The sequence below is a fragment of the Amphiura filiformis genome, chromosome 19, assembly GCF_039555335.1.
Source record: "Amphiura filiformis chromosome 19, Afil_fr2py, whole genome shotgun sequence".
NCBI classification, from domain to species: Eukaryota; Metazoa; Echinodermata; class Ophiuroidea; order Amphilepidida; family Amphiuridae; genus Amphiura; species Amphiura filiformis.
Genome location: NC_092646.1, coordinates 13,768,852 through 13,785,609, shown reverse-complemented (window position 1 = coordinate 13,785,609; position 16,758 = coordinate 13,768,852). Strand labels below are relative to the sequence as shown.

At 38.7% G+C, this 16,758-nt stretch overlaps 2 protein-coding genes across 2 annotated transcripts; both read right to left on the bottom strand.

Moving 5' to 3' along the window:
* Positions 1-204: 204 nt before the first annotated feature.
* LOC140140270 (uncharacterized) lies at positions 205-3,091 on the bottom strand. The gene is made up of 2 exons (XM_072162060.1): positions 2,906-3,091; positions 205-1,959 (listed from the first exon to the last, which is right to left on the bottom strand). Exons 1-2 carry the CDS (start codon positions 3,060-3,062, stop codon positions 1,112-1,114), a joined length of 1,005 nt encoding a protein of 334 aa, XP_072018161.1. The 5' UTR covers positions 3,063-3,091; the 3' UTR covers positions 205-1,111.
* A 1,327-nt stretch (positions 3,092-4,418) lies between these two features.
* On the bottom strand, positions 4,419-13,700 carry LOC140140395 (kelch-like protein 28). Its single transcript, XM_072162155.1, has 3 exons — positions 13,557-13,700; positions 7,200-7,809; positions 4,419-4,733 (listed from the first exon to the last, which is right to left on the bottom strand). The coding sequence occupies exons 1-3, from the start codon at positions 13,586-13,588 to the stop codon at positions 4,419-4,421; spliced, it is 957 nt and encodes a 318-aa protein (XP_072018256.1). The 5' UTR covers positions 13,589-13,700.
* Between the last annotated feature and the right edge of the window lie 3,058 nt (positions 13,701-16,758).

Here is a 16,758-nt window from a genome sequence, read left to right as displayed (position 1 = left end):
TTTTTCCGTTATCAGGAGTGATACTACATTAAATCAATGGAAAAAGACAGATTTCAAAGTATTATCTCCCAAATAAAGTATCTATTTCCATTTAACCATGGGAGGGTTGAGAACCAGAAAGACGTAACTCATAAAATGTTATTTTGAGTAACATGACTTTAAAAAACTCTTTAAGGTTTGAGAACCAGAAAGCTGTACCTCACAATTTTGTACTCTCTGGTGGGTAACAATCATTAACATGAGATAATACGGTCATCTGGAATTGAAATGACTCAAATTATAGTTTGAATTCAAAGGTATTTAAGGTAAACGTTTTCAACATCATTCGCAAAAGGTTATAAAAGGTTGTCAGAAAATGTTTATATGTCAGTTTTTGTGTTTGCTGGGAAGCTACTTCAACTGGTGTTTATCAGGAATCAATGTTTCTGATGTATGCATTGTGAGAGGGGGACTCAGTCACCCCCAGGCTCGAAATACCAGGACAAAATTGACAAAAATTTGGCATCTTACTTTGGCCCGGTTTTACAGGCCGTAACCATCAGACCAGATTTTTGAAAGGGGCATCACGCTCCTCCAGCTCCCTTCACTTTTTGCAAAAATTGGTGTCAAAATTGCCACAAAAGAGTCCATTTTGTATTTATGGCAATTTCCATTGTTCTTTTAGAGTGGGATCGATATCCGCCCCTTGCCTGGCTGCCGCTTCATTGAACAAATCAAACATACCATATTTCCTCTATTAAATGCCCCCAGGGTGTTGCATTTTCCAAAAGGAGGGGGGGGCCTTTATTAGAGTTCATTTTTACAACGATAAATCCCCCTAAAAATGTAAGCTTAAAAATCACGGGATCATGACGAAGTATGAACGTAGGGTCAATGACTTCTGGTTAAACCGGTTCACGTCCGGGTTTTGCGGTGTAATTTTCAACTGTTACTGATCGCGTGTAGACAGTGGTAAGCTTAAATAGACAAGATAGCATGCAAATTTCAGGATTTTTCAACATTTTGGTTGAAAAAAAAATGGGGGGGGGGGTAATAGAAGGGGTGACTAATAGAGGAAATACGGTAGGGGATAAATATGCAATACGCTCCCTAAGTCCAGTCAGATGCATCATTACTGTTTTGGTTGCAACTTTAAAATGTCAAATGTGAAGGTCACAATACATTCAGTCTCGCCCACATTTTGCAACTGATACAATTCCCTCCATTTCTTGTCTAATCCATGTTCTCCAATGTCCTCCACATCAATTCCCGTGTTGTATATGGCCGTGTTGTCACTCGACAGAAACACAAATACTTTCCCATTCATGCAGAACGTGTGACTGCATTCAAGCACTTGCTTCTCCTGCTCTCCCATCACAGCTGTCACTCGACCATTCCTTCGCTCTTTGATGGTGATTTTACTAACATTTATCTCACCATCACTTTCATCGCTTTCATATCCTTCTTCCATCATGTTTGTCCCTTCTTTTTGGTGGACTATGCGATAACACTCGCCATCTTGAACTGTAAGCATTGGCTTTTCAAAGGATGATGCCAGGTACTTTTCAGATACCAGCTTCTGCCATACATTGTTAACTGGATCATACATCTCTAATGAGTAAGAGTGAAGACTCTTACCTGATGAGTCCACCTCTACGCCATACATAAGAATCTTCCCATTAAAAACCACAGCGTTGGGATGACCATAGTTGCATGTTAAAGGAGCTACAGACATCCACTTATTCCGCCAATATCGTAGCGGTCTACCCGAAGTAGGAGCATCGCAACTCCTGCCACCAACTGCATATAAAAATTCATCCAGATGCACCAGTGCAAACTCGCTTCGTTCTGATCCCAGGATTGCGAGATCCTTCCACGAGTTTGATTCTGGATCGTATTTCCTTAGTTTGGTTACCAGCATCTCATAATCATCATCATAATCAGAATCATCAATGTCATCATATTCGACACGTACATATCCTATAAATCAAATAAAAGTTCAGAGTTGCTTAAATAGAGGATAATATGACCATGTTGTTTTATTTCGGGGGAGGGGCACTCAGAATAAATGTGTTGTCATCCTCGAGCAGAAATGCGCGGGAAAAGGTACTTTTTTGCACACATCGTCTCAGTCCATGCTTAGGGTAGCAATTGCTTGCAATTTTGGAAAAAATGGCATTTATGGGCCTGAGGATGACAACACATGAAAGTATAGACCCGTCAATCATGCCACTGTTTTTTCAAAGTATAGACCACTTGACATCACTGTTTATCAACAAAGGCGAAGGACTGGTCTATCAATATGCTTGAATGAACCGCTACACTGTTCAATGACTTTCTTGTACTTAATGAAATGTGGTGGGCGATTTAAAATGCATGTGCCCTGAGCAAACTATGATGCGTACGCACACTGCAGGTCAAAGAACAATGGAAATTGCCATAATTTGTGCGCATACTGCCGGGCAATGAAGTCACATGTCAGGTGGTCTATATAAGTGGCCCCTTGTTTTATTTCTTTGAGAACAATTACAGAACCCTCTTTATTTCAGTAGCTCATTTGTGATGCAGCAAATTAAATGGGGGGGGGGGGGACTTTGCAGGTGAAGTCAATTTTGAGTTCAGTATTTCTGCCTTGAAGCATTTTTTCTTAAAATTGATTATGGCATCCATATTTTATAACTAAAAAAAGCATCCCAAATTTAGGGCTGGGACATTTAAAATCAGTTGATTGACTTGATTCAAATCACAATTTAAATCAAAATGGACTGTTTTACTTCATTCCTACATGTAATGCTTCTACTTCTTTTGGATTCAATGATGTCATTTTATCTATTGTTATAAATTCATCTTCAAGGTGAAGAATTCCACAGGTTTTCCCCATGATTTTACCAAGTCATAGGCATTTATTAACCTATAATTCACATACCTTCAGCTATGTAGTAGAGCATGTTATCCGCAACAATAGATGTGGTAAATAAAGGAGATATGCATTGTAGAAGGAAAGTTTGGTTGAGTTTAGGAGGAGTTGCAAATTGGCATTGTGGTACCACCCAGTCTTTGTCTCTTTTGCTGAAGTACACCATTGTGTTATCATCTGTTCCACCAATAGAGAGTGGGGAAAAAAAAAAAAACAAAAATAATTCACAATCACCATTTAACCTCAGACTTGTAATGCTGGTTTCATACTTTCTGCTGCTTGCCGCTGAGCGACGTGACGCTTCATCATGCTGCTTGCATTTGTCTGCAAGCGGAGTGGTATACCGCTGAGCGGCAGTGGCACGACTCTAAAAGCCGCTCAGCACGGCTCCAAAATCATATTTTGTTCTCATACGTCAGAGCGCCACCGCTCCGAGTTGACTTGAATTCAACTCCCAGCATTCAACTTGCTAGCATTTCTGATGTGACTGCGCAGTGAAGTAAAATCATCTATAGAGCGGCAAGCGGCAGGAAAGTATGAAACCAGCATAACATCTCCATACCACTGTTGTTGACCCAATTGTCTTGAAAGGGGAGGAGTTGTTATACATACAGAAATTAACTTATACAAAGTTTCATCATGAGAACAATAGGGAGTGTTCAGATATGCTGTGGTGGGGGTGAGTTGGGGGGGGGGGCAGGCATCTCCACAAGATTGTGACCTCAATAGCGCTATCTATTAATAGGCCAAGTATGTTTGCAGATAGTATTTTACTGTGGTTTTTTTTGTGTTTCTTGTCCTTTTGATATACCACATCACAAATGTGTCTAAAATGCTCAGTAGCAAAACTAGAGTTGGTAGCGCCCAGGGCAAAAAACAAAATTGGCGCCCTACCCCATCCAAGAATATCTTAGACACAGACAGTGGCGTAGCTAGGGGTTATGGCGCCCAGGGCTAAGGATACATAATCCCCCCAATTCTTGAAACAATTGCGCATGCACGCAAAATTTTGGACTATTAAGGCCTATCACTAATTTTGGTTACTAGAAGTTAAATATCGGTCTTAAAATGTTCTTTCAATTGATTTTGTGCTGAAATATTATTTTGACTTGCATCGCTTGGAGGGGCACAGAATCGATGCTGAATTGGTCAATTTGGCACCCCCTAAGGGTGGCGCCCAGGGCATGTTGCCCCCCTGCCCCTAGTTACGCCACTGTAAATGCTCCAGAGATCATCCTGCATCACTAAAGCTGGTGCCTTAAGAAATCTGAAACATAACCCTTTTTTCACTCTTGTATAGCCTACCACTAGTACTACAGGGTGGTCCAAAAGGAACTTTACCCAATTTGAAAAGTTAATTTCTCGGAGTTTAGTGCAGCTATTCTCAAAAGTGCTAAATATTCTAAATATGAATCTTTCTAAGAACATGTGGTGAAAAAGTTAAAGAAAAAGATGCTAAATTAACAAATTGGCAGCAGTTTTTTATGTCAGAGGGTCCAAAACCACTTTGTCCAAACATTATTCAATGGGATGAATCAAGCTCTTGGATGAATCTGATAACCAACAGTATTGCATAATTTCTTACAGTGATAATGTTTCTTGGTGTAAACATATCATCCAGCTCATCGGATCTGCTACTTCTGGCTCGAGGTCCTTTTATAACACGTCTCAGTATCTCGCTGCACTCTGCCATGTCGTGTTTGTTAAAAAAATTGCCAGCTTTTGTCAGTTCTGAGGCAGGTATAACTCCTAAACGAAGCGTCTTCAACAGTCTAGCTGCATGTTGTTTACGAGTAGACACGTCATGAGACAACCACCGGATCACACTGTTCAAAACCTATAAGAATGGTAATATTGAAACTACGGGTCTTACATGCAGTTAAAGGAATAGACAAGGTGGTTTTTGAGACTGCCTGCTTTTTCGCTGACCTTAGCCAGCTTTCTTGGAAGGGGGCAAAGATGAAACCAATTTCCCGGTTGCATCATTTTGACTTGGTATATACATACCGATACCGGTTTTTGTACAAGACTGTACAGTGTAAAATCTTTGAGTTTCCAGAAAAAAGGGTTTTATTTGGATATTGTCCTTTTCTTTTCCCGCCTTCCCAACAATTTTCTCTTTCATTGTTTGTCAGAAGGGCACATTTCTCATTCCTATTTCCTCCCACTGGCTACGCTACACAAGGGTTGGCGCGATTTAAATCATGATTTAAATCAAATGATTTTTTTTTAAATCACTGATTTAAATCAACATTTTCAGTTTTTACCATTTTTGATAAATTTAAGTTCATTTCTATCTTCAATTGACTGTTTTACTTCATTTGTAATGCTTCTACAACTGTTGGGTATAATTAAATACCTCTATGATGTCATTTTATTTATTGCTAAAAAATCATTTTCAAGATGCAGAATTCAGCAGGTTTTTTCCCAAAATGATTAAACCAAATTTTTTCATTGAAATTTTCACATCTAAAAATGTGTTTTGATTTTTTTAAAATACCTGATAGGATTGTGCATAATTATGTTTAGCATTTCACTGGTCTCTTTTGATTTTATCATGGGGTATAGCAGTTCTTGGAATCAAAAAAATTGATTTAAATGAAAAAAATCCGATTTAAATCAAATAAATCGATTTTTTTGATTTAAAAAAAAAAAAATCGCCAACCCTGCGCTACACTTCACTGGTTGTTCCTACCAAAGGCATAGAACCTCTATTTTTTTGCTCACAAAGCTTGCAAGTAGGACTTTTAGGGTCAACAAAGGGACTTTTTTGGCCTTTTCCAATTTTGGGGGCATCTGCCCCTTTGCTCCCTCCCATAGTTATGGGCCTGCATTCAAGCTGCTCTGCTGTCATTATTTGAATCCAATTACTTTTCAGATTTGATCAAAATCCCTAATGGGGAGGGTGTTTTATTTGCGATGGCAAATATTGTATTATATTTGGGTGACTCCATTTGAAATGCCTTTCCATAAGGAGCTATATGAGGGGTGCATGGATTTTACCTGGAAAGCTCATTTCCAAAGTATGTGTGGCACATCCTGTACAATTTTCAGGGACTGCCTTTTGAGGAGAGCAAGAGCAATAGTTCTCTACTGCTCTCCTTAAAGGAGGTCTCCGGTAATCATTATGCCTTATATGTTAGAAAAATAATTATCAAACACAAATCACATGGTTTTATTTAAAAATAAACTCATATTGACCATAAAAACAGTCGACCCTTAACACACAATATTCAAATTCCCTTTATTCCCAAAAATTCCAAATTGTCTTAGTGCAATGACGTAATGGTTATTTGTACTCAATTGTCGTCAGCCTTCATTGTATTACTGGGAGGTTATTGCACTTGACAATTTTGGCTGAGAGACGGATGTTTTTATTTGTTATTATGGTCACTATTACATGTACTTAGTTTGTTTTAAATAAAACCACATGATTCGTGCTTGATAATTATTTTTCTTACATACCGTATTTCGTCAAATAAATGCCCCCGGGGGCGTAACATTTTCCCAAGGGGGGGGGCGTTTATTCAAGGTCAATTTTAGAACGATAATTCAAGTTAAAATCATTAGGTAAACTAAAAACACACGCTAAGGCATAATGTTGTGATTGCTGGAGACTTCCTTTAAATCTGATATATGGGAGAGTGATTTTTGGCTCTCCTCAGTTGACCATTCTCTCCATACATTCTATTGTAAATGCTCTCAACGGGTCTGCTCCAGAAGAGCTATTTAATGCTCTCCTGCAAATTTAGGAACTAGTGTATACACCTACGTATACACCAGGCACAAAAAGAAACTTGTCAGTTATATTCATCCTTGCTGTTCAATAACTTGATAATTTTGGATTATTTTGAAATATACATTTTGTTAATTGGACTTTGCTTTCTCATTTGACACCCTGTTCTTGAAAAATGAACAAGAATTTGACAAAGATATGCTCCTCAAAAGCCTCAAACCCCAAAATCAAAAGTTGCATTTTCAACGATTTTCAATGGGAACGCACAGTTGTATTGCACACAAGCACCACGGGCCAATCAATAAAGCACACAGTGTAGCAGGTACAATTGAATCATTAAAATTGCAACTTTTCATTTTAGGGTTTGAGAGTTTGGAGGCGCATATCTTGGTCAATTCTTGCTCAATGTTCATGAACAGGGTGTCAAATGAGAAAGAAAAGTCCAATTAACAAAATGTATATTTCAGAATAATCCAAAATTATCAAGTTATTGAACAGCAAGGATGAATATAACTGACGAGTTTCTTTTTGTGCCTGGTGTACTTTAAAGACCAAAATACAACTAACCTCTTCCTCTGTAGTGGAGAAAGCCAGATGCGGCTCCAACAGAATTTCTTCAAAGAACTCGGCACACATTCCCTCCAGAAATGCTTCAGTCTTCATGAACTTGGAAAATTTCATGGTAATAGACCTTACAGCAAGAGTTAACAACTTGCCTACAGGCTTTCCATAAGACGAAGCCAGCACTGCCAGGGTTAAAGAATCTTCAGTCGAGATTTTTCCATCATTTAGGTACTTATAAAGCTTGTTCGAACACTGACCAATGATCTCCTCAATCTGCATGTAGCAAGCTAGCTTCAGCACACCAACTATGGTATTTGCATTCATATGTAATTCTCCAGTGTACGAATACTCTAACAGTTTCTCAAATATCTGACCATCTCCGTCTATATCTACAGTAGATTTGGAGCTCTCCACAAAACTCCCTGAAAACATAGAATCAAAATATGGACTCACTGCAGCCAAAACCATTTTATGAGTACGGAATGACCGTCCGCCGATGTTGATGGTGATATCACAGAACTTGTCTTGCTTCTGAAAGGTATGAAACTTCTGCATCATATTTGGTCTATGACTGATTTCGTAGATACGATCACATTGATCCACTTGACATTTTCTGTTGGAAAAAGAAAGAAAGAAATCATAATTAACAAGTAAATGAGTCAACTATGCAGTGCGTAAAGTAATGTCCCCATCAGAAGAGCGGTTCTCTCATCTAATTACAATGCTGGACCGAAAAATTGGGAATACCATTTAAGAGGCTTCCATGGTTTCTAAAAACTTTTTTTTTTTAAAGTGACCCCTAGATGACCTTTGACCTCACACATGTTGACATCACACATGTCAATATACCCAACTACCCAAGGGTCATTACCTCCATACAAAATAAAGCACATACTACTTGGAAGTTTTGCAATCAGTGGTGGCGTCAGAATTTGTTTCGGAGGGGGGGGGCATTGAGGGGGCAAAATGAATTTAAGGGGGGGGGGCAAAATGAATTTAAGGCGGGGGGCAAAAATTTTGTCCAAAATTACCGCAAAAAGGTGAATTTATTGTTATTTTGGGTTTTTACTGGGGGATGCCCCCACCCCCATGTTTTTTTTCTGTTATCCCGGGATCTACGCCTATGTTGACCAAAAAGAAAAGTTTTTATGAATGTATAATGTCTCATTATGTCTGTGATACATAAACATCATCTACTTGCTAATACACTGAAAATCTAATAGAGATGAAGGATAAAAAACAATTACAGAACATTCTTCATAAAAGCAGCTATGGGTATACAATGTTTACAAGATAAGAACGTTAATGTTTTGTACATGAACGTAACGTCTTTGATACATAGTTGTTAACACACTGAAAATCTAACTACAGATTTACAATTTGATGATATCCAAAAGAATACTGACTACAGATTTACAATTTGATGATATCCAAAAGAATACTTAGCATTGAAGAATTAAAAAAAAATTGCAGAACTTTCATTTGTTAACATACCCGTAGCAATGATTAACAATGTTGAAAATACAATGTAACGTTTTGTTCATAAACGTTACATCCTCGACACATCTAGGATCCGCATAATTTGTTGATTAATGTCATAAACAGTCACAAAAGATGTATGGTCTGATCATTTTATCATTAAGGGGGACTCAATATTGCATTTGGAAGAACCAGGCTTTTCAATAACTATCAAAACTGCTGGGTACCAAACTTTTTGATACAGCTTGTATAGTAATTTGTTCTAATTTCCATGCAAAAGGAGCCAGTTGTTTCATCTACCATAATTTTCAATTACATCATGCAAATAGATAAGACCATAGTAAGATAAGCATGTAATTGTTATGTCACTATCACTATCTTGATCTTGATAAGATGCCTACTCGTATTAAACAAGGACAACTAATACAACATACATTTGTATATTCATTGAATGACTTTGAAACTTTGGGTACAAAAACTCATACTCTGCAAGTTAGGTCAAATTTTGCACTATGATTGTTTATTTGAGGTTATTGGACTATGCCATTGAGATTAGGCTATTGTGGTCCATAGTGTTGGTCACCGTCTATCGGGTTCTAAGAGGCGGTAAACTGGATTAAGCCATACAAAGGTCATGGTTTATTTGGTGTTTTTACAAATCCATTCATTTTGTCTTTAAAACAAAGAATATACGCACACCATTTTATTCCGTGCATATCAGAAAACAATAATAAAATTAAATCCAAGCATATTGTGGTTTTATTTCTGAGCAAGGGCATAATTGTAGCAAAACAATTGCGGAGTAAATCTAGCAAGAGTGAAATTAGAAGCTTTTCACAAAGTCATGCCTATATGGTGGGTGCCTCCGTAGAGGGCGCCCCAATAATGGCTCACAAAAAACATAGCAAGTTTTCAAGGTATGTCCACAGCATGTATCCAGCCTTTTTGGGTCAAAGTCAATTTTTTTGTCCCCATTAAATTAATGTCAATTGCTTCCCATTTTTAGAAATTTTAATGACATTTTACTTTTTGCTGTTCCCATTTTATATTTTATCTCTAAAACATATCGGTGGGAGGGGGGTACCCCAGGCCCCCTATGTCCGGTCAAGCACCCACACATACCAGTTGACACGTGGGTGCTTGCCTTGGTATACTATCTGAAGAACAGGTTGTCCGGCAGGTACCGATTTATAAGCTTCATGAGAAGCCCATTTTAGTTACAAAATGAGATTGAGAACACAGAGTGACTTATCAGTTTGTCAGTACTGGTACTTAAATACTAACTTTATAAGCTCAAGATTCTAGTATAAATTGCATGTGTGAGTATGTGGCCAGATCCACAGCTGTTCATTCCAGGTACAAAAGGTAAACCACAACACATCTGCTAGTCAGCCAAATTAGCCGAAACACCGGCCCAAACACAATACAAATTTTACACAGAAAATTAAAAGAAAAGATAGGCCAAGAAAACCTACATTAAATGTTGTCTATAATTTATGTTTAATGTGATGAAAGAATTCACATGGAATTTTAAATAGAAATTTCTTTAAGAGACTTAGAGTGACTCAGACTACGCTGTTTTGTTTTACAGTTGATGCAGTACAATTTTGATCAGTGGCGCATGCAAAGGGGGGCAGAGGTCCCCCACTTTTGTTGGTCATTCGGGGACAGTGCAAATACATCAAAATTTACCCCTCAAAATAGGATTCCTTAGCCTTTTAAAAAACTAAAACCCCACCAGGGGCACGCCTTAAGGGTGAGTCCATTCGGGGGAACTGAACAACCTGGCCCGCGCACGCCACTGATTTTGATGAAAGTCATTCTTTGTAACAAGATGTAACTTTGCTATGGAATTTGACAAAATGGTTTTCAGTTTTGGCTTTCTTTAGTTAAGGGCTTTAATTTGATATAGGCCTACACACACCGACACCGCCTGGCTAAGAATTATTTGGTGCAGCAGAGACAATAAAATGAATACACGGGATCGATACACATGAATTGCTATGCACGATTTTGATATCAGACGAAAATCTTCGGATACTGGGTTAGAAATTGATGAATATCTCCCGCAAATGAATTTTTCTCAAGCAACCAGACGTGGTCTCATACACTTGAAAATACGTGTTGAACAGATATGATAGTCGCTAGAATGCGCTTTGAAAATTGGCCGTGCGCTTTGAACTCAAAATCTGACCGTTTTATATTGCGTTGGTCCTGTATGGACTACAGCGTGTAGTACAGCTGCACTCACTGTAGGCAGTATAAAGATAGGCCAAGAAAACCTACATTAAATGTTGTCTATAATTTATGTTTAATGTGATGAAAGAATTCACATGGAATTTTAAATAGAAATTTCTTTAAGAGACTTAGAGTGACTCAGACTACGCTGTTTTGTTTTACAGTTGATGCAGTACAATTTTGATCAGTGGCGTGCGCAAAGGGGGGGCAGAGGTCCCCCACTTTTGTTGGTCATTCGGGGGACAGTGCAAATACATCAAAATTTACCCCCTCAAAATAGGATTCCTTAGCCTTTTAAAAAACTAAAACCCCACCAGGGGCACGCCTTAAGGGTGAGTCCATTCGGGGGAACTGAACAACCTGGCCCGCGCACGCCACTGATTTTGATGAAAGTCATTCTTTGTAACAAGATGTAACTTTGCTATGGAATTTGACAAAATGGTTTTCAGTTTTTTGCTATGCACGATTTTGATATCAGACGAAAATCTTCGGATACTGGGTTAGAAATTGATGAATATCTCCCGCAAATGAATTTTTCTCAAGCAACCAGACGTGGTCTCATACACTTGAAAATACGTGTTGAACAGATATGATAGTCGCTAGAATGCGCTTTGAAAATTGGCCGGCGCTTTGAACTCAAAATCTGACCGTTTTATATTGCGTTGGTCCTGTATGGACTACAGCGTGTAGTACAGCTGCACTCACTGTAGGCAGTATAAAAGTCGATGACCATTGACCTCAATGGAGTACAATGTGTACAAGCTTATTCACGCACAACCAAGATCAATTACCCGGCTATTGTGAGTAGCCTTAGTGATGTCCCTCTACTAATTATTCGTCTCAAAGAGCTTCAAAGGTCTGAACCAAATGGCCAATCGTGGCTGTGGATTCAACCTACCATGGCGATTCCTGTCATGAAGATATAGGGTCGATGACACTGTGCTACATGTATTTGAATTTGCCCTTTATACCTACAGTTGTTGATAGCGTGGTATTAAATAATAATGAGTATCTAGATATTCCATTTGATGGACGGCTGAGACCTGTCAGCATGCCTCCCCTGACCTTTAACACTGAAATTTACTGGCCTGTTCAATAACATCACAATCAATAATAAATGAACTTAGGGGGCTGTCATTTTCTTCGGAAGTGTGTGTGTGCTTCACTCTAAAGTTTTGGTGCACTCCTCGCCTTAGTGTTCTGGCAATGAATAATTTGTTTTGAGTCTGTGTAGAAGCGGAAGGGGGGTCATAAACATTTACGACCCAAGATAGATAGGGGGTAATAAATTTTTTTGCCTGGGATAGGGGGTCATAAAAAATTGTCTCCGGTCACTGACATATTCATTACCCCCCATCGAAGAAAATGACACCCCCCTTACTGAGGTACAGTTATAATTAAAGACAGAGATAAAAGGAATTTATTGCGTCTGATGTCACAGTTGTCACTGTCAATTACGATCTTTGATTGGTTTACAGGTTAATTGCGCATAGAGACCGATCTATCTGGTGCTGATCGGAGAAAAGGAATAGCAACAAATGGCTAAAAATTACGTACTTTTACAAGCATTGACAAGGCAAAAAGTAGCTTTTCTATGCATTGTTGACATGGTGCCTTTGGTTAAGAAAGTTTCCTACTATAAAGACCTAACTTTTGAGATGGTTTGCATGTTTCAAGGTGCAAAATTAACAATATCATGGCGCCCGGTTATAAATCCGCGACCGCGTTCAACAAGTTATCATCACGACACTTGTTGTAAACAAGCTGTGCTCGAGTTTGATTGACAGATAGTCCCAGTAACTGAGAAAGTGACGACATTTACTTTTACATTGGGTATTACCTGATATGAAGAACCCGCTCATGTCTGTGTTCGATTTTCCTACTTAATACTAGGACTAGATTGACAGATGACGTCAGGCGCGATAAATTCTTTTTATCTCGGTCTTTAATTATAATACTGGAACAGGGTAGGTAACAACTTCAAACATCATTGTACATACATTACTACATGCATAACAATTCCGAATTCACATCAGCCATGCAATGATGATGATGCATGTACATCACCAGTCGGGATTATGCACTTTCAGTTTCTCACGCGTTTGAACGGGAATTGGATTGCGTACTTTTTTCGATGTCTAGTGAGCAAATTTCTTCAATATTTTGAGAAAATGATGTCAAATTTTCTATTCTATATTGTTTGGTAATAATGTCTTTTGCCAATAGTATGTTTAAAGTTGTAATTTTGTGTTTTTGATCGCAAAGATCGGATATTTTCGCTTCGATTCAATTCTGAACCCTTCGCAAGGGTGCCGATTTCGCAGAACTTTGACGATAATTTTGCCTTTTTGGACACTAAAATGCATTCGATCCTTAATTTTGTTACAACCGAGTCTTAAATTAGCAAGCACAATAAGTACCACTTTTATATACATTGATAAAATTTTAAAGATTTTTTTCAAGTTTCTAACCGGCGCAAATCGTTAAGTGTGTATTTCCCATTGACATCCAAAATGGGAAATACGAGTCTGATGGACATAGGAACGGCGTCCATGAGACTCAGCGAGTCTAGTACATCACTGACATTTATGGCGCTTGATCATGTTGATACTAACTAAGAAGTAACAAATATTTATAACTTACCCATCTGAACGTGGAATTCTTAAACTGGCCATATTTTGATTCGTCTCGTCCTAGACTAACCAGATAGCTCTTTAGAAACTGTACAAAAAGTCAGTGAAATCCTTGGTCATGTTGAAAAGTTTCGTTTGCAGCGGCTGCACCTGTTGCATGCGACGAGTGACGTTTCTGTTATTGATAGCCTGTATGCCAATTATGCTTTAAGGGTACTCACCAGTTTGAAATTTAGCGCCAAATGCCAAGTTGCAGTGCGTAGCCGGGCCCCCGGCCGGGCCATATTAAAGTTGACAGCCCCTTCCTCCTCCATGAGAAGTCTTCCCCAGTGGCGTACCGTGGCTGCTCCAACCCCGGGGGCTGAAGAAAATTCAATTTGCTGCCTCCCCAACAGCCCAAAAAGGTTGACCCAATTTTGTTTTCGGTGGTTTGAAAAAGTGAAGTGCAAAAAAAAAAAAAAAAAAAAAAAAAAAAAAAAGAAGGATTTTAGCGCTAGCACCCTAAAAGCAAGAAATTTTGATATATAGTACAAATTTTGTTTTTACTTTTTCAAATTTTTGCGCCCTCTTTCCTTTACTAATTCATTTTGCCCCTTTGTTTTTTGTCGCCCCTGTTTTTGCCACCCCTTCTTCCGCTGCCCCTTATTTTTTCGTCACCCCCTGCTTTGACCCCGGGGTGACAGTTTCCAGTAGATATCCACGAAAAAAGCTTATTCCCAACTTTTCATTTGATTCCGATTTTGCGTTTAGGCCTACGAGTTATGCATGATTTAATGTGTATAGGCCTATAACACTACTCCATAGACAATGTGTTGTAATTTCGTTCTGGTATACCAGAACGAAATTCAAATTTCACGATATCTTTGTTCTAAACGAATTAATCTGCACGAAATATTTTGTACATAAACTTTATGTAGCCAGAGGTTTCCAGTGATATAAAAATCTCAATTTTTTATAGAAAAGTGGGGGGATGATGCTGTGGATCACGAAATGCCCTTTTAAAATCTGTTTTGCTTGTTATAAAGCTGAACAAATCATATTTCTAAAATATAGCCAAACCCGGGGGGGGGGGGGGGTCCCCCCCATTTTGGCCTGTACACCATCCGCGCATAATGAAAACGCGTAAAAAGGGTAGTTTTTCATGGGTAGACACGATACTCGCGTATCGCGTTTAGGGCGTCAAAAACATGAAAAATTGGAAAAAAGGTCTGAAGAATGTGTCATTATTATTACTATGTCAAATTTTTCAACATTTTATTATTATGCAGCTGTCACTTGCAAGACGCACCTATTGACCCCCGGGAATGGTGCGTCATTGTCCCCATGTGCGTCGTACATTTGTGTACCATGACGCACCCTCAGTCATTAAAAGTGACTCACCATTAAACAGCATTGACGCACATATGAATTGAAATTGTGACGCACCATTTCATGAAATGACTCACCCAATGACGCACATAAATTTCGTTCTTGTACACAGGAACGAATTGCTTTTCGAGCAACAATTTATATTTCTATCGCCCCTGTCACCCCATTCTACAATGGAATAGGCCATCTTTCATTCATAAGCGATCTCAGAAATGATGTATGCAAAAGACCGTACCATTTACACAAAGGATGCATGGATGCATTCACTTCCGCATACGGGCACCATTTTCTTCTCCGATCAATTCATCGAAAATGTTTCCGTAACTCAAAATGAGAGTATACTTTATTCATCAATATACATTACAAAAAAATAGTAAAGGTATCGCAGAATATAAAAACCAATGTTCCTGAATATTTACACAAATATTTAAGTAAGATTTGGGTCTCAAAAATCATAACTTTGAGACCCATAGACGGAATTGTTTTGAACAAGGATAGAAATCATCTATCGATCTATCAGGGTCTGCGATCTATCAGCTTCTCAGCCCTATCCAATATGCAGCAGCTATAGAAAAAGCCATTTGAAATATGCATGTTAGTGAAAAGCTGCCTGCGATGGCTTTTACCGTGGGCCAACATGGACGCTCCGTGTAAACAAAACCATCGAGACACAGAAAATGTGTGTAGTAGATGGGCCGTAGAATTATTATTTCAGCACATTATGAACATATAAATCAGAATATAGCTTCTCAAAAGGTAGTTTCAATGTGTCATGACAAATCTTTGCCGTATTAAGAGAAAGATTTTTGAGAAATCATAATGGAACTTGGGCAAGTTTGGAGATATGTGTACCGTGTAGACCATGAGACCGTGTAGCCATGTTTATTTTTTCTGACGCACCTTCCGACGCACTCATGGCACATTGACTGACCATGACACACATATTGGTCAAATTGTGACGGACCTTTTGCCTCCATGACGGTACTATGCGTCATCAATATGGTGGTACATGACGCACCCATGACGCACCTTTCCCGGGGGTCAATAGGTGCGTCTTACAAATGACAGCTGCATTACGTTTCTGCCGGGCGTTTCTGTCAGGGAGGGAGGGGGTCGGCTGAGAAACGAAACTAGTTATGTTTATTGGACGTCATCGATCTTTTGGTTTGTTCCCTAAGGCCATTCTGATTAAGTACAAGTACATTGGAGTTGAAGAACTGTGTCCTGATAAAGCATGATTGAGAAAATACTCACTGAAAGGTCAATACCACAAATTGGAGGCCATATTTTCAGTTTCAGGTCAAAGTTAATTGAGACCATGGCCATATGGCCAGCACATAATAGACATCACATGACACTGGTTTCCAAAAGCCCAATTCATTTTAAGTTTCCACTAACAGGCCAGAAACCAGAGGGGGGGGGGGGGATCCCCAAATAGTTCCCTTTTTTGACCCAAAAAGTCGCATTTGCGAGCGTAGCGATCAAAAAAATAGGGGAGTTAATGCCTTTTTGGTTTAAAAAGGTCAAAAGGTCCAAATTTTGGAAAAAAGGTCCACTTTTTCAATATCAGCCCCAAATAAATCCTGGTTACAGGCCTGTCCACTAAATATTGGAAATATAATGGACTAATAGTATTTATGCCTACAACAAACCCCACCATGCGGTGAGGTTGTACACTTTAAAATTTAAAACTTATGCCAAATTTTATCAGACAGATTCACATGTAAGGTATTTTAATAGCTTACAGGTTAAAATACTATAAACCTACTCACTAGGATCCACAACATGCTCATCTATCAGAGGCACAGTTCTTAAACCCCAATACATTTGTACACTCATTGAAT